Genomic DNA, 26,539 nt, shown 5'->3' with positions numbered 1-26,539 from the left:
GAGAAATATCAATGGATGTATAGTCAATGTACAGTTTCCCTCAGGAGAGGAGAAATCCAGACAGTACATCGTCCTCTTTGCACAAACACTGCATGTCTGCTGGGGCAACCATCCGTAGCTGGTTAAAGTCCATTTACACCACACATTTACTTTCACAGTAAAGTAAAATGGGTTTGGTCTAAATGTATCCGTAACCAATCAGAAGTGGTGCCAAAACAGCCGGACCTCAGCCAATCAGTGAGCAGAGGTACAGTGAACTAAAGGGAAGTGCTGGGAAGGTCACTGCACGTCTGCCAGCTGTTCTCACACCCTATCTCTGTTCTTTAAAAAAAAAAAAAAAAAAAAAGTCAAACCTGAGGTCAGCCACTTCCAAGAGATGCCAATGGTTCTACCTCCACTCCACTATTGGCGCCCTATTTGCACACGGCCACTCCCCCTCCCCCCAAAGCAATAAACACAAGCACAGGGAAATAAGTTGACGCACTTTATTCCTAAAACAGAAGCCACACCACCAACTGCTGGCATGGCCTTCATATATAATTATTTATATATATATTGCCGTTTGGTTTTTGTGTCTAAATGTGTGGTATAAAATACTATATACAACAATGTACCTCTTTATTTGAACACAGTGAAGTTCATTGCTGTACAAGACCTCTGTAGCTACAGCTTTGCTGTAAGTCCTTCATGCTCAAAGGCATGAAACATAATTCTCCACTCCAATTCTTCTGTACATTGTGACAATACAAATATTCTGTCTCCATTACAAAAAATAATACTCTAAAAGCGACCTACTGGGACTTTATTTAATTTTTATGGGATTTTTCCTGGTTGTTTTATTAATTAAGACGATTACATATATCTCAGACCAATTGCTTTAAAGCAGGAAGGTGATATAAACCTTCTCCATTTTTTATATATAAAAGGTTAAGAAATAAGACAAATTATACATTTAAAAACTTACAATAAATAAGATAGATGCAGGCATTTCATTTGGATACTATTTCATCCAAAGGAATAAAAATGAATTTCATGTTTTAAAACCAAAGAGCCATTCTTTAGTTTCTTTTTTCCTTGATCAAATATGTCCCTTTTCTTCCAATAACTTTACAGATAGAATTCTCTCCGATACAGACTGGCCAGTGACTGCGCTGCCACGCTACATACCATGACAGCCAATCTGTCAGTCTCTCACGTTCATTAATTGCGAGTCAACTTCAGTTTTCCCCCCTTATTTTATTCCATTGTCTCTATGTTTATGTCTTTAAATCACAGGGACAGGACAGTCTCAACAAGTAACAGCCATGGAGGGGCAGGGGGAGGTGGGGGGTTGGGGCGGGACCGACGAGGCTTTGAACAGCCCTATAACTCCATCTCCGTGCAGGATCCAGCTCTGTAGTTCTAGACGAAACGCGCTTCGGACTTTCCTCTTCTCTGAAATGTTTCCCCCGCATCCCCTCCTGTAACGGGGCCGTTGGCTACAACATGTTCATGATGAAGTTGTACATCTGGTTGAGCACCACAAAGTGAATAGGTAGACATGATCGTCTGTCCTGCGTAGCCGGGTCACACGTCAGCCAGGAGAGGGCGTTGTACTGCTCCAGCACATATCTGTCCAGGCACATAGATAAATGTAGTCAAGTCTTGTGGGCAGAGTTATTAATAGACCGATAAAGTGATGGCCCCATCCTGGGCTATAATTAACAAATATACAAAAAAAAAAATTTATGCTGTCGTCACAATGCACAAAAACAACTTCAGTCTGAAATGAAAGCACGCACATAGAAAAGCTCACCCTGGAAACACAATCAGCAGGGTGGCGATAGTAATTTGTGCACTTGACTCGAGGCGGAATGTGTTCTGGTGTTGTTTACCTGAGTACATCTGAGGTCTGATTGGAGTCAAGGGGATGGGAGTGTTTGCTGTGCAGTAGTTCATCTGATTGCACTGAAGACACATGGAGGTGCAAAGAGGCCTAAAAGAGGGAGCGCATGGAAAGAGTCGGTGTCAAAGGCATTACAGTGACGTTGTCAACCTTTTATTACATCTCATCTAAATAATTACAGCCCTTTTCACGGCAGCGATAGCAGCAGTGGGTCTGCAGCCAGTTCCCGACGCAAGGGGTATCGCTGCACGTCAGATACACAGTTTATTTTCATTTTTTCCATAACACAGAAGGAAGGAAGGAAGGAAGGAAGGAAGGAAGGAAGGAAGGAAGGAAGGTATGATCACAAACACACAAGTGATTTACACTTCATTGACAGCTTACATCTTCACTGCATTTCTGAACACAGTAGTGGTTTTATGGGGAGCTGGACTTTGTCCCGGGAGCAGTGACTTCCTGGAGTCAGCGAGATTCGAGGAAATCAGGAGACACTCATACCAGCTTGTGATTCATAATCAGAGATTTGTATTTATCTTCTCTTCTAAGTCTTGAGAAGTGTATTTTCCAAATTATTCCTTTAACCCGTCCAGTCACAGAACAAATTTTGCATGACTCCCAGCCTCTCGCCTTTAAGGGAGTTTACATTACGGACGACATTCAACACCTTTTCTCAGACAGAGCTGTGGATGAACTCCCCCCAGAAAAGGAGTAGCGATTGAAAACTGACGGCTGTGTAATAGATGTGAACAGAAAACCGACTACACATTTATAGACAATCAAAGTGACACAACTATAGGCTGTAAACATGATGGGATGTCAAACAGCCGTGGAACATATAAGTGCTTTATGGAACAGTTATTCAAATAATACGTAACATAAGGCTCATTTTAAGTCAAGAAGCAGGAGCGACTGATGCCGTTGGGGAGGACTGATCGATTCCCCTTCAACACTCGACGGTGAGTATCAAATCATAGAAAAGTAAGTTAAAAGTGTGTGCGAGAGAGGCCGAGTGCAGTACCTTGAGGAAGAGTGGACACTGGTTCTGAGCCTGCGGACAGGCTGACCAGAACCAGTCGGGTAGAGGGCCGGCTTTGGCCGTGGAGACAAAGTAGCCAAGTGCCAGGGGCTGCTGCAGGAGGTTGGGGACTTCTTCGTGAGACTCCATCCGATCTGTGCTCTGGCCCTTCAACACAGCGGAGACTGAGCATTAGCTTCGTTTGCGTGCGAAGTGACTCGTGCTGTCGCGTTAAAGCCCGTGTGACACGCGTGCGAGTGCAGTTTGGCTCACCTTACTGCCATCGCCTCCGTGGTGGTAATGAGAGCCAGGGGAGTGGACTGGAGAAGTGGTGGGTGAGATGTTGATGATGTCTGGGTCCACTAACTCGTTCTCTTGGTCCAGCAGGTCAAAGATCCCAATAGCATCGGACCCATCTGAGCGGGAGAATAACACGTTAGGTCGGCAACTGATTGAGTGGAAAGCAGTTAAAAGACCTTTCCTGTACGTTGAGATATGACATCTATTTGTGAGGCAAATGACTTCCTTACAATGCCGTTACTGATCGAGTACGCCATTCACTTCCCTGCATAATGTGACGAATGCTGTACACTTCTGGCAATAAATGTATTTTTCACAAAGGTAAAAAGCTGAAGACTCAAGTTTCCCGTGGGTGGATTATGCACCCAAGGACACGCCGCTACAACACAGGCTACACAACTTTGTAAACCGACTGCACGGGTGAAATAGGATGACCCGGGGAATGACTGCAAGACAAACGTAGGAAACTCCACTGACTGGCGTTGAGGATGTCGATGTTGGGGTCAATGTTGGTGTAATTGGAGCTGGCGACTTGGACGAAGGCGGAGGTGGGGAAGACCAGGATGTGGGTGCAGGAGGTGTCCTGCGGGGTGCTGAGCTGGGACGTCTGCATGTTCAAGGTGGTGCTGCGGCCGAACACCGAGCCCGTCGACACGGAGTCTGACGGGACGCAGAGGGAGGAGAGAGGGTCAATACAGAGCAGAGAGAAAATTCTGCACATTGCACTGGTTTCAATCAGTTTAATTCCATCGCTATATAATAATAATGAGTACGTTATTAATATGCAACATCTTCCACCGAAGAGCAAATTAAAGCTTTAACTGACTAAAGTAGACCTCCTTTCAAGTATACCATTCAAAGTGTAAGAAATGACTGTTTAAATATTAATGCACGCCTTACTTTTTTTTTTTTTATAACACTGGTTGAATTGATTGGATAAGCTTAACTCGCAGTGGTTTAAAAATGTATTTCAAAATGTTTCCCTTATGTTCGTCATGTAACAAACTCCATTTAAAATGTCAGAACAGCTGTTCGGTTTGGTGCCAGCCCCCTTTCGTCGTCATAGTCATCTGAGGCTAACGCTGCCTTGCTAATCTCCTCCAGCTCGGAGGTTGTCTTTTTTTTATTTTTTATTTTTTTTATTTAAAAAAAAAAAAGGAGATGTCCTCAGCGCAGCATAGCTCAACACAATCCCGGTATGATGCGCTGACAAGCCCCCACTCGTTTCCCAAAATAAACCCATTGATCTGGCTCTCCATCAAGCTGCATTGAGATCAATGGGCATCTGAGAGGTAGTGCTTTATGAGCGAAAGGTACACGGTCTTCCCTGCCATCAATCTGCTCTGGACAAGGAGAGGACACGGATTGTGATATGTCGCTGCCATCCATCATGCCACACACACGCACGCACGCACGCACACACACACACAAATACACACCAGTGTTACATTTGTGGGCGGGGTAACGTCGCTCAGATAAGAAGTTAAAACAGATACCGGGAGTATTTATAATGTTGCTCCTGTGCACGCATTGTACCTGGCATGATGATAAAGGATCCCTGCGGCTCCATGGCAACCAAGCACACGCTGAGGATGCTGGGGGTGTCGGAGGCGGAGATGCCGCACATTCGACACATTTCCTTCAGACGCCGACTGAGCGACTGGAGGTTTCTCCTGCTCAGCAGAATGCTCCAGTCTGAGGCATTGAGAGAGGAGAGATGCACGGATGACTGAACAAGTTACACGGGGGTTCACAAACGCTTGAATGTTCCGCCGCGCAGACCGTGAAAAGGCGTTTTAGCATGACGGCCCTCCTTACCTTTTAACTCTCCGTGTCCTATCCTGCCCAGTCGGCCAATCACCACCCTCCAGGGAACCGATGTCATCTGCACGAGTCCCAAGCACCAATCCCACAGCTTCTGCAGGCCGAGCCGCCGAACCGAGCCCTTTTTCCTCCGCGGCCTGCGGATCACACGGACACGTCAAAACTCCTCTTCGAGGTGTAACGCAAGTGAGTTCAGTCACTAATCAGAGGGGGTTTCAGATATTGAGCCGTTCACGAGAAGCTCTTCTCAGGAAATGTGTGCTCCGCTAACAGTCTCGTGCCTCATATTTCAACACAAAATGTCATATGAACCACGCTCCGGGAAAGATCTGCTGCTCCATTTTAAATGGTTTGCGAGGGCCTTTGTCATCCGAGCGCTGTTGGGTTGAATTTATTTACAAAGACGTGGCTGTCATCAGACGACTGAGCTTTTTAGAGTCGCATTTAAAAGATACTGACAGCGATGAAACTTTAGAGGACGAACAATTAACATTTAATGTCACACACTTTGTGGCTCTGATTAGTTGCAGGACACAGAGGTGTTTTTTTCTGTGCATTGGTTGAGACGTTACCACACTCAAATTCCAAAGTCTGGCTACGCCAGGCTATCGTCTGACAGCTGCTGCGAGAGGAGACGCGGGTGTTGCGGCGTGGATTTAAAGCAGACACATTTGGAGGGTCATCAATAGCTGATTCGGACCGTTTGCAAGGTCGCAGTCATTCGTTGAGTCTGTGCAGGAGGATGTCAAACCGCTCTAAAACCCCGACTGGCATGAGCGCTTTTAGTGTTTCATATTCAGACGAATAAAACAGAAAATTGAAAAATCTATTCAAAGGAGCTCCGGTGGCTGTTTGCGGATGTGGATGAATCTCACCTGTTGGGCACGTCGATGTTGATGATGCAGGTCTCCAGGAGTTCCCCGTACAGGTCAGTGCAGGTGGCCAGAAGCCACCGCTGGTCGTGGGACAAACAGTATCCCACGAACAGCACGTTGTATTTCTGCGACGCCTCTCCAAATGTCTCCCCGAGCTCCGTCTGCTTGTCCTTCACGGGTGCCAGGATGAACGGAGGTGTGTACAGACGCAGACACTCCGGTCTCTGCAGATGGGGAGGAAAAAAAACGATCTGGGGTGAGCGTTCGATCTTTTTTTTTTACAACAAAAATAAATTGGACTGCTTCAGACATACGAGTAAAAAAGAGCCACAAGAAATACAATCTTTAATCCTAACTGCTGCTGCTAAAGCATTTTAGACATGTAAATAAATGCTGCTGTCCCTCTTCTGTTGTCCTATCCATATACTAGTTTTGCTGTCCAACCTTTGCTAGTGTGTAAAGAGAAAGGTTGTGTTTGCAGCAAGGTATGAAGTGAACTGAATAGGCTCCCGTCTAAACCAGGAGTCAAGATCCCATTATAAAGGTCTCAGGGAGTCAGCCAACAAGATAATAGAAAGAAAGCTCTCAAGCAGAGGGTTACGTGTTCCTTTGGTCCAGGTCCAGCTAAAAAACAAATAAACAAACCGAGAATGGTTAGCGCTAAACCTCTTTATCCCATTGCCTTCTTTCTTTCCACCGGCAGACCAAACAAAGCCAGGACTAGAGGCTGGGTCACACCGGGTCAGGTTCACGTCTGGCTGGAAAGCTGTAAGCAAATGAAACTCTGCCGCGCGGCCGCGGTGTCGGCCTCTCTTTGTTTGCCTATCGATCAGAGGACGGAGGAACCTAGCTGGGGACCTGCTACTTATCAGCTAAAGAGGTGAACTCCAGCTGCATGCTAACATCAGCCTGTGGCTTGCAGATAGATTATGTCACAGCAGCGATTGCAGCGGTTCGGCCGCAGCGAAGTGGCCGCGCTTGCGTTTACCTCCGGGCTCTTCAGAGCGGTGTCGATGGCCAAGCCCGGGCCGAAGCCCGTCAGCGACTTGACGTTGGTGGAGGTGGGGAGCGGCCGTCGGCACTGGGCGAAGACGGAGAACGCCAGGGATTTGAGGTGCTGGGCGTAGACGTGGCGGTCTTCGCCTCGCACTGGCTGCAGCAGGTACTGGCACGGGACAATCTGAGGCAAAACAAATGAAATAGAAATACAAGTTACAGACAAACTTTAACACTCTCTCTACACCAGGAGTCTTCAGTGTTTTTCAGGAAAGGACCCCCAAACTGATGGAGAGGTTAAGTAGGGACCCCGTACCTATTATATGTGTTCATATAATAGAAAGCTAAAAGATACTTCTTTACAGCGCCGACATAAAACAGAGTGTATGTATTTGTACTGTACGCAGGGCTGTAAAATTACTTGATAATGAAACTAGCAAACAAAAGAGGACTTAGTTGAGCAAAAGTATTTTGTTCAGTGTGAAAGTATGTTTTCGCATCACAGATGATTAATGAAAGTGGTGAAATGTGGATTCAACACGAGGCGCTCGGTGTGAGGTGGCCGCTCTTCGGTTGTGCTAAACTGTTGACGTATCTGACCATACGGAAAAGCAGGAAGGATATTTCAGCAGCCACCGAGGACGAGCCGTTAACCACTGAGGGGGGGACTGACACAGACACCCCGAACGCACCTTAAGTGGTTCCAGTCGTGAGAATGAAATCAAACGGTCGGCAGTGTAAATGGAGCTCTCCTACGGGACGTTCGCTCACCTGTACAGAAATAGAGTTGCGGATGTGCGGGGGCAGGAACTGAAGCATCTCAAGGTAGCAGCGTAGTAAACCCAGCGTCCACACGCTGGAGTGAGCCGGCACCGGCCCGGGACCGTCGTCAACGTCCTCGTAGCTGAAGGGGTCCACAATGTAAACAACGATGGCGGGTGGGTACGTGATGGCGTGGGACTCGCCGTCGGTGGGCACGCCGACCTTCTCTCGTTCCAAAGTGCTGCGGAAAGAGGGGAGCGCGCAAACAAGAGTCACAACCTCAAGTTCTTAGCTTCGTACACAACGGCCGCGCCACATTCGAGGCTAGGTTTCGGGCTCTAGCTGTACCTTTCAGGAGGCTCTGCGGGCCCCTGCGCCTGGCTGCTGGAGTTGTCCCCTGAGGTGGCAGTATTCTGGGTACCAGCCTGCTGTCCCAGCTGTCCACTCTGGGGGCCGCCTCCCTGGCCCTGGCTGCCCATGCTCCCGAATGCGGGGAAAGCGTTTGGCTTGGCAGACTGTATTGTGCCGCCAGGCTGGCCCGACGACGTCAGAAGGCTGTTGGACGATGCAGAGCCGTTTCCGGACCCACTGTTGCTGCTGCTGCTGTTGTTGTTGTTGTTGGGAACGGAGGAGCCGGCGGCGTTCGCCGAGCCCTGCTGGCCGACGGCGCCGGAGCCCGACAGTTGCGCGGACGACGACTGGTTGGACGAGGGCGCGGGACTGGGCTGCGTGAGGAGGGAGCTGTCTAATGGCTGCGATGCGAGGTATGGAGCTGAGGCGTCAAAGAGAAATACAACTTTTATTAATCACTTGAAACATTCAGGGAGCGCTCGGTAAAACTCATAGAAAAAAGATACTCGGTTTATTCAACATCCTCCTACGCCGATCACAATACTTTGGCATTTTAAAGCTCCACTTTCTTACGAGCAGTCAAGGCTCTCCAGATAGTCTTTTCACGGGCTATATTATAATGACAACTATGCCAAGAGGTGGAAATTCAGTAATGTGAGACCTGACTGAAGAACTCATTGAACACCGGCAGAACCAGGGATTGCGCTGACGTTTTCATTTAGAAATTTGCCGGTGTAAATGACACGTACCGAGGTTGTGGCGACACACTTGTGCATAGAGTTTGAGCTTGGTGAAGGCGTCGCTGTTGCCGCTGGCGGCCTTGAGGAACCAATCGCTGACCGGCTGATCCACAAGATTCTTGGCTCCGCTGCCACCGACGAGGACTATGCCATCAGGGTAGCCTTTGGAAATGGGCCGGTGCTGCCCCAGTCGACATGACTGCGAAAAAGGCAGAAATAGACACAATGAAAACCGTCAAAGTATGGAGGGTTGAGTTCAGCTGCAGCTGATACTTGATGCTCTTCGTGAATCAGTTTAGCAGAAAATGAAAAACAATTCCATCAGGAATAAGATGACGGTATAAGGTATACAGACAGCTCCGACACTGAAAGGTTTGCATACCTCGTAAACAGCAGTGAGGTCTCTGAAGAAGCTCTTGGCGCCACTAAGCAAGGCCTCATTGTCGGGACAAACAACCAGGTAGCCAACGTCGCGCTGGGAGCCAAAGGGATCCAGCAGCAGTTTCTCCCAGTATGGCAGACCGAACGGGGACAGGACCACGAAATCATACTCGTAGCCCACCAGGAACGTGGGAATGGGCAGAGGCTCCGGGGACTCGTCTGTGCCTGTGGGAATAACGCGGAGTCAGGAGAAGTGTTAAGGGAAAGCAAAGGGTGGATGAAAGAGACACAAAGTAAGATGGAATAAAACAAGAGTAGTGTTAACATGTAAGTCGTCAGCTCTCTCCCTCCTCACTAAATGATCTGACAGATTCTCCCAACAGGGCTGACATCTGGACCACAGCACAGGGACCGCGCTGCTTATTGATCTGACAACATTATGACTTTTACTACCTCAAGACACACACATCCCATACGGCACGCACCCCAACACCAAGTATTTGACATCTTGGGTGCAAAAGTTTTTTGGTTGAACAGAAACCTTTTCTGTAGCTTTATTCTAAAACACTGTTTAACCGGTATCTGTTCTATACAAGTTATACAAAGCAGCAGCAAAGCCCCAGTCAGAACTGTGTAAATTTCCCCAGCTTTACCGTAAGAGCCCCGTCCAGCCATCTTGTGGAACTGCTGCCAGGTGAGGGGACCCTGAACGCCCCACGACCGCACCGTCCTCTTCTTCTGGATGGCGTCCTGTAGTACGGGTTGGAGGGACATCAGCACCCGCAGCACGTCCTGAGAACACAGCGCGCTCACGTCCACTGCTGAAGAACAGATGAGGAAAGGAGGAAGTTAAAGACGAACCCAATCAGAAACCAACCTAAACTAGAATTTTTTTTTCTCCAGTGGATTGAATCATTTCTCACCATTTTGTTTGGCCCAGTGGTGCAGACAGGTGCTCTTGACCAGCGCCTCGTCCACCTTGCCACCCGACATGTTGTCCATGAACTGTCTGCCGTGCTCCAAGGCCATGTAGCAGTCGCTGTGGTAGTCCCTCTCCTCCACCCTCACACAGGCGGGCACGCGGACCCCGCTCGGCCCCCGCGTCACAATGTCATGGTCCAGGACCGAAATGGGCGAAAAGGGGTTGGTGCACTGGTCCTGCAGGAGCAGAATCAGCTCGTCCGGGATGCGGTCCCCCCTCCCGACGCTCGTTCTCTCCAGCGACGAGAGCCGCAGCTCCTCGAAGCGCTTCTCCGCCTCCCTGCTGACGTCCGAGCCCCGGCCGATGATGTCCAGCTCGTCCTCCAGGAAGAGGCCCGAGCCGTTCCCGTAGCGCCGGTTGACCACGGCGCTGAAGCCGCAGGTGCAGAGCTCCTGCGCCTCGCCGACGGGGTCGCTCAGGTACACGCCCACGTCGGCCCCTTTTATGTTCATGTTGCACACGCAGATGCAGCAGCTGTCGAAGTTGCAGTCCTTGAAGAGGTTCATGACCGACTCGGAGAGGATGAGGGTGACGTAGAGGCTGTGGGCCTCGGGGATCGAGGGCACCGTGGCCGGCTCGACCGAGTTGAGCGGCCGGCAGGTGGAGGGGGTGGACGCTGGTGAGTAGAGGTCCGAGTTCTCGTACTTGAGCGAGCCCTGGACGCTGGAGGGGCCGCGGGGCGTGCGCGGGGTGCGCGGCGTGCGCGGCGTGGGGGCGGAGAAGCGCGGGGTGGCGGGCGAGGGGAGGATGCCCGCGCCGCTGTTGCTCGGTGGGGCGCTGTTCGACATGATGGGCGTGTGGGTCTGAGGGGTGTAGGTCTGGCTGTAGTCCTGGTCCATGGCGCTGCCCACGCTGGGGATGTTGCTGAGGGGAAACAGATTAAAGGACATGAATTAGAAAACGGACATCGGGGCCGTAACGGCACATTTTAGGGTTTTACGACGGGCCTATCGGTTGTTCTCGTGATCCCCAGCGAAGAGGACAATTAAAGTATTAGACGATAAATAACAATAACTACTTCTTATCTAGTGTTAAAACTAAAACATCCCATATAAAAAGAAAACACATCATCAAATCATCTCACATATGGGTCCCCTGGACAAAGCACCACCGGTGTGATATATTGTCTAATTCTCTAAGGAACACAACTAGTACTAGTACGGAGAACACGGTTGTTTTCCCGGGTCCCCGAACAGCAACATCCAGCACATTACTTCAGATAACAATATACCGCTATCTAACCGTCTCCCTGAATCTGTGAAGACGGTCGGAGCAATAAGGCAGTAGGGCACGGCGACATTCACCGCCAAAGCAGTGCAGGGTGGGCTTGGATCGCACACATGTTTACACATGAGAGAACAAGAATGCGGGGAGAGAGGGAACGAGGGACGGGCAGCGAGAAGAAGTGGAGGGAGGGGAGGGGGGGAGAGGGAGAGAGAGAGACATTCAATAAACATTTCAACAAGCGGCCCTCTGAGGTAAGGGTTATTTTTGGGCTGGCAAGCAACCGTGAGGAAGCATGGAGAGAAAGTGCGTGTGCGGGAGAAGGGAGAGAGGGGAGAGGGGGGAGGGGGAGGGGGGTGAGCACATCATGTCCCTAGCTGTACGTGGGGGAACAACTCCTGGCACAGACCCATTAGACGGAAGTCCCAGCGCAGCTCTCTCCGCAGCCAGGGCTCTCGCTCTCCACGGGATGCAGATGCGAAACGCGGCACCGGCGCAACATTACGGAACCTCCATCCACCTCTCTTTGAACGCTTCAAAAAAAATAACGAGCCGCCCTCGCGTTACGCTTTCCAAATTTAAAACGGACCAGATTTGTAGCCGCGTTTCCCGCAAACGCAATTAGCTCGGCTAAGAAACAATTACTCCCTCTCGTGCGAAAGCCTCAACCTGTTGAAGAAACAGCACGCTGACAGTTTTAGTTTTCAGCTAGAAGCGCCGCGTCGCTCCTTTTCCTATGAGTCACCGTGTTTTTTTTTTTTCCCCAATCACTGCTACACCTGAAGAAATGTTTTGCCATTGGCTCCGGGCCAGTTTTTTTACTTTCAGTATTCCCGGTTTGCTGTAACCTGAACAGTTAACAGTACATTTGACATAATAAAATTCAGTCGGGTGCACAAAAGCAGGAAGGCCGACGTGGTTAACAAACAAAATCGGAGGCGGCGTCGCCGTGAATCAAATATAGATCAGCGCGGGTCTAATAAACCAGCTCATATAAACGTAATCGGGCTCATTAGCAGAAAGCCGGGTTTGTTTTGAGATTACGACGTCCGTGTTTGAACAGACAGTAGCAGAGATGTATATGTGACAGATACACCGGAGCCGGCGTGCTGCTACGAGCGGCGAGGTGGCATGGAGCCGCTCTGTCGGCCTATCGCACACCCCAGCGATAATCCTCGTCTTTAACCAAGAAGGCATTTTACACTCATTTCCCTGCTCCGCCTGAGGCAGCCATGCATGGAGAACTGAGCTGCCTGCTACTGTGGCGTCCAGGGAGAGACCAGAGGGTGTTCGTGGACAGAAAGAGAGCAAAGCGTGGGTATATGTGTGTGTGTGTGTGCGAGGTTTCCCAGCACAGAAAACGCAAACCAATCCAGAGCAGCCTTGGCATTTCCTCTGCAAGTCAAATTAGAGTCCTTCAGTAACCTTCTGCCCAGATCATCATGATAAATTATAAGGCGACTCGGAAACGCTGATTCGGTTCGACAGACTTCAGAAAGAACAAAAAAAAAAAAAAAAGAGGGAGACACAGAAGCGGCTGAGGAGGAGGTTTATCAAACTGAAGGAAATATCTGACTGCGGCAGCATACCTGTCCTTGTTGAAGAAGGTCATCACAGGCACGGGGTTGAGAATCTCTCGGCCCATGGTCCAGCTTGATCGATAGATGCAGTCCTCTGGTACTTTGATGGGCGGGAGACACTGGCTGGGCAGCGCCTTAAGAGGGGCGAACATGGAGCAGCCTACGAACGGCTGGCACAGCTCTGGCTTGTAAACAAAAGAATAGTCCTACAAGGTGGACAGAAAATAAATAATTATCGTCACAGGTTCTGGCTGAAGAAAATAAATCAAGGTATTACTTTGATGCTTCACACTCCCATAAACAACATCTGTGCTTCATTCCAGTCACAGTCAGTTCAAAACTCACACCTGACAAAGGGTATTTGTCTACTTTCTGTTTGGACGCGCTGTAGAAAATGAAACACGATGCAGGTGTAGTTTGAAATATTTGCATGGATGCACAGCTGGATTTCTCTCACGCCGAAACCAACGTATTTTTTCTGACTTCGCGACGGATTTACGGATGAATCACGAATGAAAACCTATGCGGTTCTGGTGAGACTGCGACAGACACGTCCTCAGCGCTCAAACATTCAAAGCAGGTCCGTCTCTTCCGTAGAGAAGACGGACTCGGCAGCATCGCTCGTGGGACCCAGACCTACCTTGATCTCAGATGGCTTGGGGCTGCAGAAACTCTCCTCCACCTCGATCTTAAAGTGGCCTCCCAGAGACGAGGTGCCGTCCAGCGTGGTCATGCCGGTGCTGGGCTCCATGCTGCCGTACTCCTTGCTGCACATGTTCATGGGAGAGTAGCCCATGATGTGCTGCTCTAGGGAGGGAGGCGTGGGAAACATCTGGTGCAGGTCTGCTGAGCCTGGTGGGAGAGGAAGAGCGGGAGGCATGAAGGATGTCTCCTACATTCAAACTGACCGACACACAGCATAACCCGGACAACTCGATGCAAAATGTATATCAAGCTTAGAGTGCTACTACAAATTCTGACAAGACGATTGCTAATGTGCGATTTTTCATTCGGCAAACCAACACGACAAGCATGTTGTCGTCACGGGAAGCTGCATGGAAATATGAAACAAATGGATGCTTATAGGGTATTAGTCTAAGAAGGCATCCCACTCACAGCTGACAAAATGTTTACATGGTTTGTGACAGTTATCTTGGCATTTCCTTTTGTACATTCTCGACATTTTACAAATATCGGAGGAGCGTTTTATGCAGGTTATATGCTTCTAATTCCCACAAGATAAGCCTCCGTGTATGGCAGGTTCCTGGAAGCCAAACGCAAAGATGTAGGGAAAATCTAAGATCCTTTTTTTTTTTTTTTGTAAGAACTCTAAGATACATCCAGGTAATAACTATTTTAAAAAAGCAAAAGGAACATCCTGCTCATACACCTTAAAGAGAGTACTTGACCTGAGACCAATTTGCTTCGGAGTACAAAATATGCTGCATCCTTAAATTCTCTTTAGCTCCGCATCAGTGTCCCTGAGCTCAAGCCTTACATACAATACACTACAAATACATTGAGTTTCTCTAAAGGACATGATGTGCAGTTCAGCTGTGCTCACATCAAGTTTAAGGCTCTTGGGTTAGCTTGGAGATCCTGCAGGCTAGTAACAACAGAGACAACTACAGGAGCTGATATGAGACTGTGACGTTCGTGACGGACATAATATTCACCACTAGGTGGCGAAGCCAAGTGTGAGCACCACCTGTGCTCAAGTAGAGAAAAAAAAAAATCATTTTATTTAGTGGACTAAAGGACTTGATGCCATTTCACTTAGCTCAGATTTTGAGCATGGGGGAATACTATATTTAAAGCTAAAGTGGCTCCTGGCAAAAGCTCAATATGCCATTCTTAATTTTAAAGGGGCTCCCAGATGTGACGAAGCTGATTCTAGATTAACACTTGAGGTAAATCCATCCTTGTTGTTTAAGCAGACACATCGGTGTTCAGGGAAAACAGAGCGAGACAGACACCAGACGAAGCAGATGGAGAGAGATACGTACTAATGCAGGATACGGGGTCCAGAGTGGATGGCTTTGGTTCCTTGTTGCCAAATTTGTCATCGGTCCCATTCATCGGTCGTCTGGATCCAGGCTATAGACAGATAAATAAATCAATAAACTTTTAGCCTCTGATCGTTGCTTTTGCGTTTCTCTACATTTCTGGTGGGGGCAGTAGTTCAGCATCACACATGACATCATCTTATGGTGAAAGTGGAAAGTGAGAGTCAGCTGGTGATGGGCAGAGATGAGAGACTGTTCTGGTACACGAATGCCGGAGGGAACACACACATAACTCAAACGTGCCAAAGCACAGCCTGTAATAAGATATTCACTGCAGTGTGAACCGCGCTCACCGCCAGATCATCCTCATCCGAGTTGAAGAGGTTGTCCAGGTCGTTGATGGACACCGCCAGGTCTGTCTCGTGGATCAGGCTGGTGGAGGCCATGCGGTTGTGAGCAGCTGCGCGTTGAGCATCTGAACACACACACACACACACACACACACACGTACTTGATGTTGATACAAAATATTTCCAGGTTTGAAACTTTCCGTGTTGACAAGTGGATTCCGGCTGCCTGAGTACTCAATAAAAGGGAAAACATCTTGCTCGGAGCTATGATTGGTTATTCTGACTACCCAGGACGGCTTCGATTCACTTCCCTTTTAACTCAATTCAGGAAGTAGATTTTCTTCTAAATTCAATTACTGAAATGCTCATGGCATGACAAATCTGTTCTATGGGGGTTCAATTAAAAATAATTGGCAATGAATGTTATTTATTTAGTGAATGAATGTAGCTGCTACTGAAATCCAAATTATTCTGTATGCTACCTCCCCATATCTGAAAGAACATACGAGCCGAACACACGCCCCGGTGTCACTGTCTGGCTCTTTGGAGACTGCAGCCAAGGATTAAACAAAGGATCTCCTTACCATCTGACTGACCCGCTGCTCCGTCTTCACCCTGGAAGAAAAAGCGAGATCGATGCATTAGAAGAAAGGACAAACAGCCTCACGTTCAAATCAAATCCGTCAAAAAAATGAACATTCGGTTAAACAGCGCTCTGGATGTGCGGCGCACGCTTATTCATAAAGCTGCACTCTCGTATCAATGAAGCCTTCCCCTCTTCTTAATGGAGGCACCTGGCTGAGCGAAATCTGCTTCATTACTGTGTTAAAATGTGGGTGTGCGAAATCCTTTGTGCGCAGAACTGTGGTTAATAAACTAGACGAATAATAACAACTTAAAAAAAAATAAAGAAGAGAGCAGCCAGATTAAATTTAGAAAAGATGTTGATTTATCCAATCAATGTGGAAAATAACGAGAAGGATCACGACAAAGGAGAGTATTGGATCGACGGGCAGGAACAGGAAAGGGGACGGCGTGCCTCCGCTGTGGCAAATGAGATTTCCAGAGCAGGGCCGGAGTGAAATCACGATCCAAGGAACTGCCTCCCAGGCTCCCACCCAGGCATCAATATCTGGTCGGGCCTGGCCTTCTGCGAGAGTGTGCGATCTTATGACGGGGGTTGTGTGTACACTGTGTGCCGAGGCAGTTCTAGCTGGGGAACAGGAATGTTATGTCCTAGCCATTGATTTCATTACGCTCCAGGGCTTCTCTCTGAGTAACTTGGGCTTTAATCTGTCTCCCTTAAAGGCCCCAATCCACAGCAGCGCACAACATCCCCACCAAGGCCGCAATCTATAGGTGGCAACGACGCCTTTAACCCCATATCAATAACGCAGCCTTGGGCGGGGAAATGTGTTCGTGCGTGTGTGTGTGTGGTCTTTACGTATGGCGAAAGCTAGCCTGACTGCATGAAAGCATCCCATCACCTTCAATCTCCATCTCCCCGTCTTTCCTCATACTTAATCCACCAGCGCCTCTTCTACGTGGCGGTATGGTGATCAGATGATGGCCCATTACGGCGCGGCCAATCGCTCTCCGCTTTAAAGATCGCCGCCCGATGCTCACGCGTACGGCTCGCGCTGGGTCCCCGCTCTTTAATGAGCTGATGAGGAGTGAACAGAGAGTCTTGGTTCGGCTCCAAACCCGCCAGAATACGAAGAGAGAGGGAAGAAATACTTAATCTAATTGATTCCTCCATCACGGGGAGATAATCCTAGGTTAGATAAAAAAAACCCCGGCCAGATATGAAGCATACTGCATCTCCATTAATGCGAAAGGGTTTCGAAAGGGAAGAGGCTCCGACGCGGCGAAAATATCAATTAGCTTAAGCAAAAGTCGGGGAAGAGAGGGAGGCAACACGTCTGCACGCGCCGCATAAAGCAGACAGACGGTGGGAAGGCTCCGCTGCACAGACTGCTCTTCGGGGACTCCTTAGTCCACCGAGGCCTCCCTTCAACCCAACATTCCAGCACCCACAGGAGCAGGGAGGTATCTGCTTTTTAGGCTTAATGGTTCAATGATCCAGGTTTGCGGCTCTGGGAAGACTGCACATCCCGACACACACACACACACACACATACCGGAGCTCTCTTTCGAAGCTGGGGGCAATACCAGCTAACAGGTGGAGCCTGTCTGGAGCAGGAGCCAAAAGTCACAGAGGCAGAAGCAGAGCAGCAGAATACAGAGAGGATGGGAAGGAGGAAGAGGGCAGATCAAATAGGAAAAACTTAACAACTTAGAGGAAGCTGGACAGGCTTAGTATTTGGTGTTCCCGTGGGCTCACATAACAATGGTGATTCAGGAATGGTTTCCTGTTCGGTTAGACTTGGACAGCGCGAGAGGATGTAGAAAGTGATTGCACCGTTATTTTTAGTGCAGCGTTGCTGAGGATGCTGATGGCCTATTTTCTACCTCGCCTGCTCCCAGATCTTAAAATCAGCCCTCTCGTCCCCCTTTTTTTTTTTTTTTACCCCAGGCAACTAGTGACGAAAGCGCGGGGTGAAGTGGTTACTCTCGATACCGCCTTTAAAAAGCCCGGAAGGCTTCACACCACGACAAAATCTTTAGAGTGTCGCTGCTTTTTTTTTTTTTGTGAGAAGTCCGTTGGACTGCAGCTGCACGAGGGATTGAAAGCAGCCAGAAGGCACGGTGCAAAGCTTATTTCCATGCAGAGTAGCGGGGATCAACATATCCAGGTCAACTCGTCACAATGGAGACGTGCATGTAGCCAAGTTAAACAAAAAAAAAAGTGATAGCGTAACATACCACCATAATAATACTAGATATGCACATGATTCTTAAATGTTTAGTGCGGTCGGGGTCTTTATGGTCATAAATGTGTATTTTTATAATAATGTCTTGCTTTTCCTAAGACAGCAGGAGGGCAGCAAATATGATGAGCAAGTATTTATACTTGATGCCATTTTCTTCGTGGCATTTAAAAGGAAATCATGCACATTACGCATTATAATGTGTGTCTTGTTGGGCCCGTTATTGTGGAGCTGGAAACCACTTTCATTTTGAAGATCAAGCATTTTCCCTTTAAATACTTTAAGTTACAGTAGACAGAGTACAGATGATAGTAGCTACATTGCGGTGATTGAGTTTAGGGTTTGGTTGATATTTCAATTGTAAAAATAACAAATAAAATGAAGGAACATTTTTTTATTTTTTTTTGGAAAACCGCAGAGACCAAATAAAATGCGAATAACACATCTGTGTTTGTTCAAATGAAGATAAAGAAGTTAAGCGCCGGCGTGGAGCATATGCTGTGGGAGATGCAGTTAATGTTTGAGAGCTGTACAAAGGTAATGTTTGCCAATACTGAAACTGACTGCAGTTTGTTGTTATGGAAACTAGTTGCAAAACCTGTTTTCAATTTATCTGCCTTTTAGTTGATAATGCACATATGGGATAAAATATAATACTTGTACCACAGCCACGTATGATATCTGGCCTCTGTCTGAGCCTATTGTCCAGAGCAACAGCCAAACAGATCATTTTAACAGAAAAAAAGTCAAGGGTGATACATCTTTTACAGCATCCAACTAAAAAGAAACATCCCGCCCTCCACCGCTTGGCTTACCTTGTGTTTCTTGCCTGGCTCACGCTCCCCGCCTGCTTTATCCTTCTTATTGGAGAACGTGAACTTGACATCTCCTTCCTCGAAGGCGTAGGGATCCGCCTCGGGCTCGTGGTCGCCGTCGGTCACGGCCGCAGCCAGGTACTGGTTCCTCCTGGCTCGGTACATCTGAACGCGCTCCTCCGACACCTTCAACGGCCATTTAGCTGTGGACATCACCCTGGAAGAGGGAAGAACGCCGACCGTCAAAAAGAGCAACGGTGCACGGAAAACATTAAGAGATCGGGCCATTACGAAGTGGCCGTCTGATCAGGTATTAAATAAGCCGTATGTGAATAAAGCTACGGAGGACATTTCAAACAAGGGAACATTTCACCAGCTGCTCCGTTTTGGGCCGATTCTGTCTGATATGGCACAATGTTGCCACCATGTTTGTCTGCGGCAGCAGAAGTGGCAGCGATTGCAAACCGTTCTGACAGCTGTCATGCAGCAGAACTAATGCATCGTGTTTGCTGTCAGACAATTACATTTCTGCTAGACTTTTTTTTTTGAAGGCACGGTGACTGCAGCACCGACTGCTCAGACTCCGAGAGACACCGCCGTCACCTGTTGCCGCGGCACCGCTCGTCAAAATGCCTTGCGCGGCCACGGCCGTGGCCTACTTGCTCCTCTCGCATGTAGCAGACCGAGGAGGGGTGGAGAAGAGGAGCACCGCTGGCAGTTTTGAAGGGAGGGGAGGGACCGGCCCGACTTACGCGCCCTCCCCTCCGCCTCCAACATTTTCTCTGTACTTCTGTCCTCTCGTCATGCCTGTCTAGCTCTGATGCAAGGTGATGGTGTGCAGTGGCCTGGGCCAGAGATTAGTTGCCATTCAGAGCTGAGGCTGGGAGGATTACAGCTCACTAGAACAGGCCATCCAAGTGGCTGGCCCCTCGGGATTGCATAACCCCACTGATAATTCCCACTACGGCACCCTACATCCTGCCGGTCGGCTGCTTGGCTGCCTTCACACTGGACAACCTCACCTCGCTGACCATCCAGGATCCCTCGCTGCCAGCTTTTTCCCGGTCAAAGTTTCTCTCCGGCGCCAGGCACGCCGACAGCCGGCAGACACTACTTCTACGGGCTTCAACTCTATTACAATAGCCGAGGTTTATCTTTATCTAACCCTATCATTGCTCTTGCTCCCTCCTAGCCCCGCAGCGAGAGCGTGTTTGTGCGTAGGAATCAATGAGTAGTGCTGGCCCTGCACATTGGTGATGTATGATGTCAAAAGGGCACATAGCAAGAGATTAACATGCTGCGTGCGGCTAAGCGCTACAGCGAACATTCTGAGGGGCAGGAGGGGGAGAGGATCTGAGAGAACAAGAGGCGGAAAGAGGTGTGTTTTGCATCATTACTCTTTCAAAACATTTTTTCTGGACTGCAGAAGAAAAAAAAAAAAAAAAAAAACACTTCAATGAAGCCCAGGGCAACTCCAAAGGCGGAAAGGTGGAATGAGCTGGACGGCTGAGCAACTGACCCATTTACCACCTGCGTATGTGGGGCAGTGAGTAGTAAGCATTAAGTGGCAGCTGTCACTCACTCTGTGATTGACACCAGGTTGTCCTGCGACGCCGAGGCCTCGTCCCTCAGCTTGTCGCCCGGCAGCAGCGGCGTCGGCAGCTCTGCTTCTTTCCTGCGGGGTAAGTTGAATAACCTCCACGGCGCGTGGGAGCTGTCGTCCTCCAGGTTGATAGCTGCACCCACGTACACAGTGGGCTCGGGAGGTTCGGAGTAGGCGGAGGTTCCGGGATGCGGGTGATGGGAGTGGAAGTGCTGATTCAGGCCCTCTGGCCCGCCGGGCTCCTCGCCACCGCCCTTCGCCAGACACGGTTCGGGGGGCGGCTGGTAGAAGTGTTGGCTGTTGGGGGTTGAAGGGTTCTTCATGCCCTCTCCTGACTCCTCGCCACGCTCACAGAGGTGGGGGCTAAGCGGTGGGGGTTGGGGGGAGTTGGCCTGCTCCGACGGCCCGGCGTTGACCCCCCCGCCGTGGAGCTGCGGCGCTTTTTGGATGGCGGACACGTCCGTCGAGCGAATACTAGAGAACCTTCCGCCGTCCTGGCCCCGCATGGCCAGCCTCTGGCCCGCCGCCGCCGCGTCGCTCTCTATGGACGCGGCCTCTTCGCTGGTCAGGCTGCGGTGGTGGAAGGGAGTTTGGGGTCTTTTCTGCTGCTTTTCGCCTTTCTCTGGCTTCTCTCCTCCGGTTTTGTGCTTGGTAGGAGGCTGCGAAGGCTGACCTGCTGACTGAGCTTGGCCCGGAGTGCTGCCTGGACGTTGCTTCACCGACTTGTATCTGCAGGCAAAAAGACAAACGGGTAAATAACGGGGCGACACCGTGAAGCGGCACTGACGCTAAACAAAACAGGAGCGGGGAAAATATAATCTTTCAAACCATCAAGACGCCTAATGAGGGTTTTTCTTCCTCGCACGCGGAGATGCCGTGCAGTTTACGTAAAACCTCCCTCTAAAGCCTCGCAACTGCTTCTTATAGAAATATCAATTACATTAATTCCTCTCACCTGAAACACAGGAGGCTCACTAACTCATCCCAAAACAATTAGCAGGAAACACTTAAATCACATTTCACCTCGTTCGTTTTCCGTGATGCTGAATCATAAAATCAAGAAAAGAAGCAGGTGCTCGTGATTTAAGCATCGCTGCTTCTGCCAGCACAAATGACGGGTAATTTATGGTCGTTTTATGCCCTACCACACACACCCAGGCTTCGCTATGGTCACCATGACCTGCTGTCGTCCTGCCAGCTACCGACTCCGTGACCATCTAACGCGCTCACAGCCAGACAAGGATTCCTCTCCTGCCTCGTGTTACATCTTCCACAGCAGATACGTGTCAAAGAGTCCTGGGTCAGTATTGGTGTTTGTCCAGCCTGTCTGTCTGTCTGTCTGTCTGTCTGTCTCTCTGTCTATCGCTGGGTCACATACTGTTGTGGTTCCATGCAGATGAGGAAGCGGCGCCCCTTTAATGACACGGGATAGATGTGTGTCCCGATAATTAGATGTCAACCAAACACAAGCAGGCGCACGGACGCTTTCCATCTACTAAACAAATGGCCATTAAAACTGCCAGCGCTTCCAATATCTGTGTTGCCAAAGTGCTGGGTGGCTTCCAACAAAATTAACATGCTCCAGCTGACTGTCCCAATACGCTCCGCTCTAATCTGCGCTCCAAGTCAGCTCTCCTCGCCCTAAAACAAGCCTGGTGAAGAGGATTCCCCGGTCGAGGTACGCGCAAACCGGGCCGACCCCAACGAACGGACACGCAAAGATCCGCGTCAGACGTCGCTTCAATAAACACATATTTTCTTTCAATTTATTCGACTGCTCGAGCGTTGAGGGGGCCGCTTAGGCATCCGGTTGTCCAGCTCACTGGTTAGACAAGCATGTGCTTACATGTAATCTTGTGAATTAAACAGCTGGTTGCAGCAGCAATTGGTCAGAACAGAGAGAGGAGCAGGAGACCGGGGGGACGCGGGAGACGGTGGAGTGAGACCTCCCAGACTCTCATTGACTAGAATGTGATAAGCACTCTGATCCAAGAGAAACCTCGAAGGTGTGCAGGTGGAAGCACGCACAACAAATGCAAAGATTAACAATCAGAGGTCCGATTATTATACGGTGATGTGCAATAATTGTGTGCGCGAGATAAGGAGGAGATTTTGTAGAGTTTTCGGTCTATATCCCGACACTCTGCGTCAGCTGCCTGTCCATGCAGGCAAAAGAGCCGTGACATTTAAACCAATGCATTATGAATGAAGTTATTCAACATGTTTATAGCTCATTATCAACATTAGGAACATGCAGCGGAAACGTCCTTTTTTACCACCGCCGCACACACTTCAAGAGCTCCATCAGGGGTCAAATCATTCTGTCCGCCTGAAATTATTCCCATCAGCGTGGAAATAAAAATGTCCGACTTACGAGAACACACGGCCCAGCAGAGGTTTTAGCCCTGGCCCCCGGCTGTCGCTTACACAAAATAGTGATAAATTGAAAAATATGAAGAATAATACGCTTGTCAGAGTCTAGACGTGGACGGAACTTGCAGATATTTCGCTGACTGTGGCCCTCTGTGCGGCGTTCAAAGCCCTGTAGACGCTGCATGACCCCTTCAAAACGTCTTTGAGCGCGCGCAGAACGCGCCACACCGACGTGGACAAAGGCTGACCTTGAACAGTTGCAGTACGGCCTCTGTGAAGGTTCCACAAAATCCCAGGCTCCTGCTTTCTCGATCGGCTCCTCCTCACAGGTACCGTTGGTTGCAGCTGAAAATTTCCGCCTGGGGGTTGGGAAAAAAACAAGCGATTACTGGGGGCGAGGTCTAAAAACATGATCGACTCATTCACTTTCATGGAATATCTGAAGCAGATGACAGCACAGGTCCTGTCTTTAACACTGTTGTTTAGTTTAAGTTAAGTTCAGTTGAAATTGCTCTGCTTTGCGCTGAGGCTGTTTTCATCACCTGCCTTGGAGGGCTGACAAGCTAACAGCTAACTATAGCAGACATTCTGTGCCTGGTCAAGGGGCAACAGATCCTGGGGTGCTCCCCATGTGTCACATCCACTGATGTTGTGAAATACAAAAGACCAGGGGGAAAAACTGTAAGCTAACTCATATGTTAATTATTTGTGGTAATTATGTCTGGGATCCGTTCAGTTGAGTTTATTTATCTTCTATCTTTCCTCCACTTTTTAAGCAGCCACCTGCAGGTTCTTTCTAGACTCTACTCACTTGTTCTGAGCTCGGTTGATATTGCACTCTTGCCAGACATGCTCCACCACCTGACTGGCTAACCGCCGTGGAATCTTCCCTCCGTGGTGACTTGTTCTGTCCACGCTGAAAGCGTCAGATGATGAAGGCATCTTAACCCACTTCTGGGCCGAGTGGGAGTCCACTGAAGGAGGAAACAGCGAAGTTAGCGGAGCGTTTGACAGAATACAACCAATTCTCCTCAGCATCCCAAGGCAAAGCCTGGTCTCAAAATGTTGCTTAAGTCTCATACATCCACGCCGCCTGTCGCCCTACCTGTCTGCGCCTCCTCGGGTGATGTGGGAGGGGTGAGGGTCACCAAAGACATGGCGGGCTCTCGCTGGGAAGCAGGCACTTGGTGGCCACCCGAGTAGACGGCAGTGCAGTGGGAAGACCCCACAGGGGCCACAACAGGGATGTCTGACTGGGGTACCAGCACCAGACATGCTGGGTACACCATACGCACACCACCTATACGCAAAACACACAGGTGGGGTGGTCAGGGAGCAAAACCAGGCTAACCCAGATAAGAGAACTCTCAACTTTTAAACCATCAATCTGAAACAATGATTTAAAACTGACCGACGAGAACCTCCACAGAGGCAAGAGAGTCGTCCTCCCAGTCCATGTCCTCCGCCTTGTCCTCCGACAGACTTTCCTTGGCACTGGGACTAATGGGATAGAACTGGTTCCACTCCTCAATTAGCTTCTGCGTAGGTGGGTCTGACATCTTGAAGGACTGGCCAGTCAGCGTCCCATTCAGGCCAAATGGACTCAGGATGACTAGTCAGAAGAAAATGGGAGGTGGAGGAAAAATAAAGACAATGTTAGTCAGCATTACATTCTGCATCATTCTCACATCCTCACCCACCTCTCTATCATTTTTCCCCCTTATTTGCTTTCTGTTGTTTCTCACATTGGCTATATTTCACCTCAATTTTCTACAACTTCTTATTCCACATTCTTCACTTCCATCTTCTGTGATTCCCTTCTTCTCCGGCCAGTATTCTCATGCAATAATCCTGCTCTCATCTCGGTCATCTTTCTTCTTACATACGCTTCCCTTCCGCCGTCATCCTCCCATACCCCAGCCAAATCAGCGGCACTCCGACCTTTCCAGATGCCAATTATTAAGAAGCGGCAGCCTCTCAAGAGCCCATAAACAGAGGCTTATAAAGAGAGCCACTCCTTGGCAAACACACTTGACCTCGCAGACACGAGAGCGGCAGAGGAAACCCATCAGTCCGCTTATAGAGCGGACCGGCATCCATCAGCCGATGCAGATAGTACCAGAAACGAACATGCATAATGCGTACGTATGAGCACGGAAACCGTACGCACATCGACTGGCGACACACACACGTGCGCACCTGTCATCTCGCCACGCAGGCCATTCTCTTTCTCTGCGTCTATTATGCATTGGAATGTGGAGCGGGGGTCTACGAACGGACCGGCTGGTTGGGTGGGTGTGTGAGTGAGCATTTGTTAATGTGCCTTCCTGCTCTGCCTTTCTAGTATGTCATTACTAGACTGGATGGCCTCTGTCCACCGGGTATTGATCCGGTGGCTGGACTGAAGAACAGCTTCAATAATAGGAAAATGGCAGCAGCATTGGAAAGGAAAAGGTATTAAAACAAAAAAAAAAAAAAGAAGGTTTCTGACAACCACTTGAAAGCTATGGATTAAAGGTATAAGGCTGTCCCTCCGATGTTTATCTCCTGCAGCCATTCAATGCATTCCTATTCTGTAATTAGCTCTCTGTGTAATAGTTTTAATGGCAGCGGTGGAGGAATCTGGCAATGACTTAAACGTAAGGGATTTACTGGAAACGATACAGGGGAAGTTATTGATATCCACCTCACTGATTAGCAGCCATGCTATAATAACGCATTCCTGCTGCAAACAGAACTCTGTTGTGCAGCAGCTTCTTATTAAAGCGTCTAACTGAGGGTTTTATTGTGAAGAAGCGCGGGGTAACACACTACGGTCAAATAAGAGCCTAGAAATGAACACTAAGGACGTTTGGTGTTTTGTCCGTGAGTGGATCATTTTTAAACGCCGCTGGGAGAAACTGAACAGTCAGCAGCAGCCAAAGTGATTTGCTAGATGGGAGCAACAGGTTTCTACATGACAGCGGGGCACGTGGTGAAGCTCCCAGTAGAAGTTGGTGGTGCGCAAACTACCCGCGCCACGTACGTCGCGAGGTCACAATAATTATTATTTGCCGTTTTTATTAAAACAGACATTGTTTGACAGCATTGTGACATCAGCCAGCTGCTCTTCCGTCGCATCTTCCGACAAAGTCGCTGCTCGAGGAGCTCGACCGAACTTGCCGTTACCGCGGTAACCACGCTTGTTGCCAAATCAACGCGTACTCAAATCTCGAGCTTTTACAACATTAAACGAGAAGCTTTCGGACATTATTGGCCTAAAAGAGAAATCTTCCATTCAGATCCGCCACTTCTGGATATTTTAAGGACGTGGCTGCCAGGTGGTAGTGCAAGATAAGTAACAGAGAGTGGGAGCACTGCAGCTTTACCAGGGAAAGTCTGCTGCTCGGAGAAATAATATTCTTTACAACTGAACCCAGGTGGCTTTGAGAGCACTTAAACGCATAAATATCTTTTAAAAATCACAACATCGTGCCGCCTGCACGCGGCGAGTCCTCAGTGCCCCTCGGCGCACCGTTTCGCTTCAGCCTGCAGAACACACCACCTCAGCAAAAACAACCCGACGGAGGAGGAGAACAAAAGGTTATTTATGTTGCGATGCACAATAACATCCAACTACGGCCGATCATATTAACCTTGATTAAAT

The 26,539-nt window shown here is 49.1% G+C and overlaps 1 protein-coding gene across 2 annotated transcripts in view; it reads right to left on the bottom strand.

Annotated features, from left to right (window-relative positions):
- Positions 1-471: 471 nt before the first annotated feature.
- Positions 472-26,539, bottom strand: part of med13a (mediator complex subunit 13a) — a 64,555-nt gene continuing 38,487 nt past the window's right edge. For both annotated transcript variants that reach the window (XM_047606448.1, XM_047606449.1), the window contains 26 exons: positions 24,305-24,505; positions 23,999-24,193; positions 23,705-23,867; positions 23,142-23,252; positions 20,500-21,249; positions 18,918-19,134; positions 15,856-15,886; positions 15,275-15,396; positions 14,922-15,012; positions 13,556-13,767; positions 12,925-13,121; positions 10,053-10,975; positions 9,783-9,950; positions 9,131-9,354; positions 8,758-8,947; positions 8,006-8,429; positions 7,667-7,898; positions 6,888-7,079; positions 5,900-6,123; positions 5,019-5,161; positions 4,737-4,895; positions 3,678-3,860; positions 3,174-3,316; positions 2,904-3,068; positions 1,875-1,975; positions 472-1,611 (listed from right to left, as the gene is read on the bottom strand). In XM_047606448.1, the coding sequence (XP_047462404.1) occupies positions 1,479-1,611; positions 1,875-1,975; positions 2,904-3,068; positions 3,174-3,316; positions 3,678-3,860; positions 4,737-4,895; positions 5,019-5,161; positions 5,900-6,123; positions 6,888-7,079; positions 7,667-7,898; positions 8,006-8,429; positions 8,758-8,947; positions 9,131-9,354; positions 9,783-9,950; positions 10,053-10,975; positions 12,925-13,121; positions 13,556-13,767; positions 14,922-15,012; positions 15,275-15,396; positions 15,856-15,886; positions 18,918-19,134; positions 20,500-21,249; positions 23,142-23,252; positions 23,705-23,867; positions 23,999-24,193; positions 24,305-24,505 (5,894 nt within the window). In that variant the 3' untranslated portion in view covers positions 472-1,478. The remainder of the gene's footprint in view (positions 1,612-1,874; positions 1,976-2,903; positions 3,069-3,173; positions 3,317-3,677; positions 3,861-4,736; positions 4,896-5,018; positions 5,162-5,899; positions 6,124-6,887; positions 7,080-7,666; positions 7,899-8,005; positions 8,430-8,757; positions 8,948-9,130; positions 9,355-9,782; positions 9,951-10,052; positions 10,976-12,924; positions 13,122-13,555; positions 13,768-14,921; positions 15,013-15,274; positions 15,397-15,855; positions 15,887-18,917; positions 19,135-20,499; positions 21,250-23,141; positions 23,253-23,704; positions 23,868-23,998; positions 24,194-24,304; positions 24,506-26,539) is intronic.

The sequence above is a fragment of the Mugil cephalus genome, chromosome 15, assembly GCF_022458985.1.
Source record: "Mugil cephalus isolate CIBA_MC_2020 chromosome 15, CIBA_Mcephalus_1.1, whole genome shotgun sequence".
Taxonomy (NCBI): domain Eukaryota; kingdom Metazoa; phylum Chordata; class Actinopteri; order Mugiliformes; family Mugilidae; genus Mugil; species Mugil cephalus.
Note: the sequence above shows the minus strand (reverse complement) of the source record. Positions and strands in the feature narration are given on the sequence as shown.